At 39.3% G+C, this 3,697-nt stretch overlaps 1 protein-coding gene across 1 annotated transcript; it reads right to left on the reverse strand.

Annotated features, from left to right (window-relative positions):
- Positions 1-221: 221 nt before the first annotated feature.
- LOC128992983 (uncharacterized protein K02A2.6-like) lies at positions 222-2,433 on the reverse strand. Its single transcript, XM_054416732.1, has 2 exons — positions 2,156-2,433; positions 222-1,424 (listed from the first exon to the last, which is right to left on the reverse strand). The coding sequence occupies exon 2, from the start codon at positions 1,218-1,220 to the stop codon at positions 222-224; it is 999 nt and encodes a 332-aa protein (XP_054272707.1). The 5' UTR covers positions 1,221-1,424; positions 2,156-2,433.
- Between the last annotated feature and the right edge of the window lie 1,264 nt (positions 2,434-3,697).

Consider the following 3,697-nt stretch of genomic DNA (forward strand, 5'->3'; position numbering starts at 1 on the left):
CGGTTCCGGGGCATTTCGAATAGCCGACACAATCCCTTGCTGGGGGCTGATTCCCGTTGCTGAAACCACATAGCCTAAATACTCAACCTTAGGCTGCAAAAATTTACACTTGCTCTCGTTAACCCGAACTCCATAATCCATCAGACGCTGAAACAGATTTTCTAATCTACTACAAGCTTCTTCACGTGTTGAGCCTCCCACTAGAACATCGTCCAAGTACGCTACGGTACCTGGTAACCCACATACAATCTGATCAATGACTGCTTGAAAATAGCCGGTGCGGACGACAACCCATACGGCAAACGTCTCAATCTAAAAAGTCCTTTATGGGTAGTCAAGGTTAACAAAGGTTGTGACTCCTCTGCTACTGCTAACTGCTGATAGGCATTTGTGAGGTCGATTACTGAAAAGTATGTACATCCTGACAACGAGGCAAAAATATCTTCCGGTTGCGGAAGCGGATAGTGCTCTGTTTGCAGCACCGGATTTAACGTTACCTTAAAATCGGCGCACAATCTTACGCCATTTGGTTTAGGAACCGTCACCAACGGTGTAGCCCACTCGGAGCTGGAAACCCTATAGGCTATTCCATCGTTAACCATTCGGTCTAACTCTTGTTCAACCTTCTCCCTCAAACTATAAGGCACTGGCCTATATTTACAAAACTTGGGAACTACATTGTCTTTAAGAATAATGTGAGCAGTAACCCCTTTAATTTCTCCAGCTCCCGTTTGAAATACCATAGCATATTTATTTTTCAACGTTTGCACATCAACTTCAGTTGTACTGCTAAGCTTAGGCCTACTCAGTTGATCCTTACAACTAGGTCCTGATACACTACTCACAGGGTTAGGCTCAGACAAAGTCAAATTAATTTGATTACTAGGCCTACTCTGTAGGCCTACTTCCGATACTACTGAAAAAATAGAACGCCAATCAAGTTTCAACTTGGCCAACCAGCTCCTTCCCAACAACATAGGCTGGTTCCTACGACACATTTTCACAACCAATAAGGGCAACATAACTTCTTGACCTTTATATTTTACAGTTACATCAGCTTGGCCTAGCACAGGCACCTCCCCACCAGTGTATGTCAATAAACTCAAATTTACATGATTTAATTCCACATTAGGAAATTTTTCCGCAAAAACCTCAGACGGGCACACGGATACTGCTGATCCACTATCAATTTCCATTTCTACAACTACATCTTCTATCATTAGTCTTACCTTGTAAGCTTCTGTACCGTCAGATAGGCCTAGATTGTACAAACACAAGTCCCGAGTCTCCTTGACTATATCCAAGTTAGGCCTAGGCCTAGGGTCCTCCTCTTCCAAATTAAGATGATGCACCTTGTGTGGGGCAAATCTTCCACTCTTGGACTTTGAATTCTGCTTGTTAAATTTATTTCGGGACTTACAAGCCTTGAACAAATGCCCAACCATATTGCATGCATTGCACTTGTAACTAGAATATGGACAATCATTAGCTTTATGTTCCACTGAATTACACCTGTAACACTTATTTTTCCCATTAAACCCCATATTTGGTTTAAAATAACCATTTACATTGGATTTATTAAAAGAGCTAGCAGGTAAAACATTTTTACCACGTTTCATACTCAAACTGTTAACATCCTGTTTCGAACTGAAAAGACCTGTTTGCTTCTCTGCTTGTTCCAGCCTGAGAGCCAAAGTCTGAGCTTCTTCAAAATCTAAGTCTTCAGACAACAATTTTTGTCGTATCACCTCATTATTAATTCCAGAAATCAATTTGTCCCTAAGGGCATCTTTCAGAAATGTAGAAAATTTACAAGTACTAGACAAATGCTTGATAGCTACAACAAATTCAGAAATAGTTTCGGTAGGCTTTTGTACCCTGGAATAAAACATGTATCGTTCCGCCACTACTAACTTCTTTGGGGAAAAATGTTTGACCAATACTTTTGACAAATCTTCATAAGATTTACTATCCACCTCATCAGGAGACACAATATCTGACAAAACTGCTAATATTTTAGGGCCCAGAACAGTAATCAACACTGAAACTTTACTACCATCTTCAATACTATTGGCCTTGAAATAGTGTTTGAGACGCATTAAATACGACTCAATGGCTTCCTCATGGGGATTAAACTCTCCCACCTTCCCAATACCTGACATTTTCGTCACAGTAGATCCTTTTCCTTTGTCCTTTTTGTCTCCCATTAACACTCGCGGAAAAGATTTTTACTTTTTAATCCATAGAAAGAAATCCGTAATTACCGACTGCGCCAATGAAATGTATAAAGAACTGCACTACTTTTAGGTATAACGCACAACATAGAACATGACTTACTTTTAGCATGGATGACGTTAGACAGCCGTTCAGCGGGCAATCTGGTAGGTAGCAATGACGTCACGGCATTGGTACAGTGCAGCCAACACCGTTAAAACAATCTAGTCCTCTTAAGCCTTGATTATATATTACAAGTTGTATCATTAAGAATGTATGTGTTACCTGAGAAAGAGTTTAAACATATTTTTACTTTCGTTTCATAAATATATTAGGTTGCTAGTGTGCAGCGTCATTATATTTGTTACGTATAGTTTATGAACAGCCTGTGTAATAGTATATTTTATCACTAGGGCGTAAAGTGACTCCTTTTGACCCGAGCTAAAGTGTCACAACTCACGACCAAGGCGAAGACGAGGGAAGTGAGTGAGGACATTCGCATAGTTGATGGTTTCGTGTCAATCAAAGTGACTATACACAAAGGTTTCATCTTTCCAACTAATACAATACAACACATAGCTACGAAATAGTAGTTTTGACATCTGTAACTGGGTGAATAGTGTCAAAACAAACGATTAGTTTAAATGCTGATGAAGCCACTATGATTTATTTTAACAAGACACAATTTAATATTCTGATTTATGTGAAACTTTACATATATCTTACAGTAGTGAGTAGTAAGTAGTATCATTGACTAGTATACAGCTAACAAATGCCCATTAAATTTTATTAGGATACAAGCGAAAACTTTTACTATGAATACTTCGAAGCAATGAATCTAAAACAACCTTGACGTCAAACTTAACAAGCAAAGCGAGAGAGGCAAACCAAAAATACAATAATCAACTAAGAAACCGAAAACTGGTTAAGTAGAAGAATCAACTGTGCTGATTATTGGTGGTATCGGGATTCGAACTCACGGCATTACTGTCTTGGCCTCACAGTCCATCATGATACTGACTGAGCTAAATCAAACTGACTAGCCACTTTTTTATGAAACAGCTAGTGAAGAAAGAAATATAATTTGTATAGTGTTTTTATGAAATTTAAAAAATATGCATATATTTTAAGTATGATATGCAGATTTATTTTTTACTTCATGCCAATTCCTGCAGTTCCGATAAGCGTGGCACGTAGCTGCTCAGACTCTGCCAAGTCCAACGACTTACGGTCAGCACGTTCAACGACTGACTTTAAACGCTCTCGTCCTAATTGCCTTTTCTATTATACGTAAATTGCAAATTAGTAATCATCTTATTACTTATTCATAGGTGAGAGAGCTGGTCTAATGGTTAGGGCGCTGGACTTCAGTCCCTGAGGTCCTGAGTTCAAATCCCGCCAGCCACCAATGGATTTTATCGAAGTGATAATGCTGCAACCCCCTAGGTCAAGCCAATGTGAAAAATAAACACAGGCTCGCGCC

This window comes from Macrosteles quadrilineatus, unplaced genomic scaffold (assembly GCF_028750875.1).
Source record: "Macrosteles quadrilineatus isolate MER2022 unplaced genomic scaffold, UCM_ALF_1.0 Scaffold_4__1_contigs__length_99947679, whole genome shotgun sequence".
NCBI lineage: Eukaryota > Metazoa > Arthropoda > Insecta > Hemiptera > Cicadellidae > Macrosteles > Macrosteles quadrilineatus.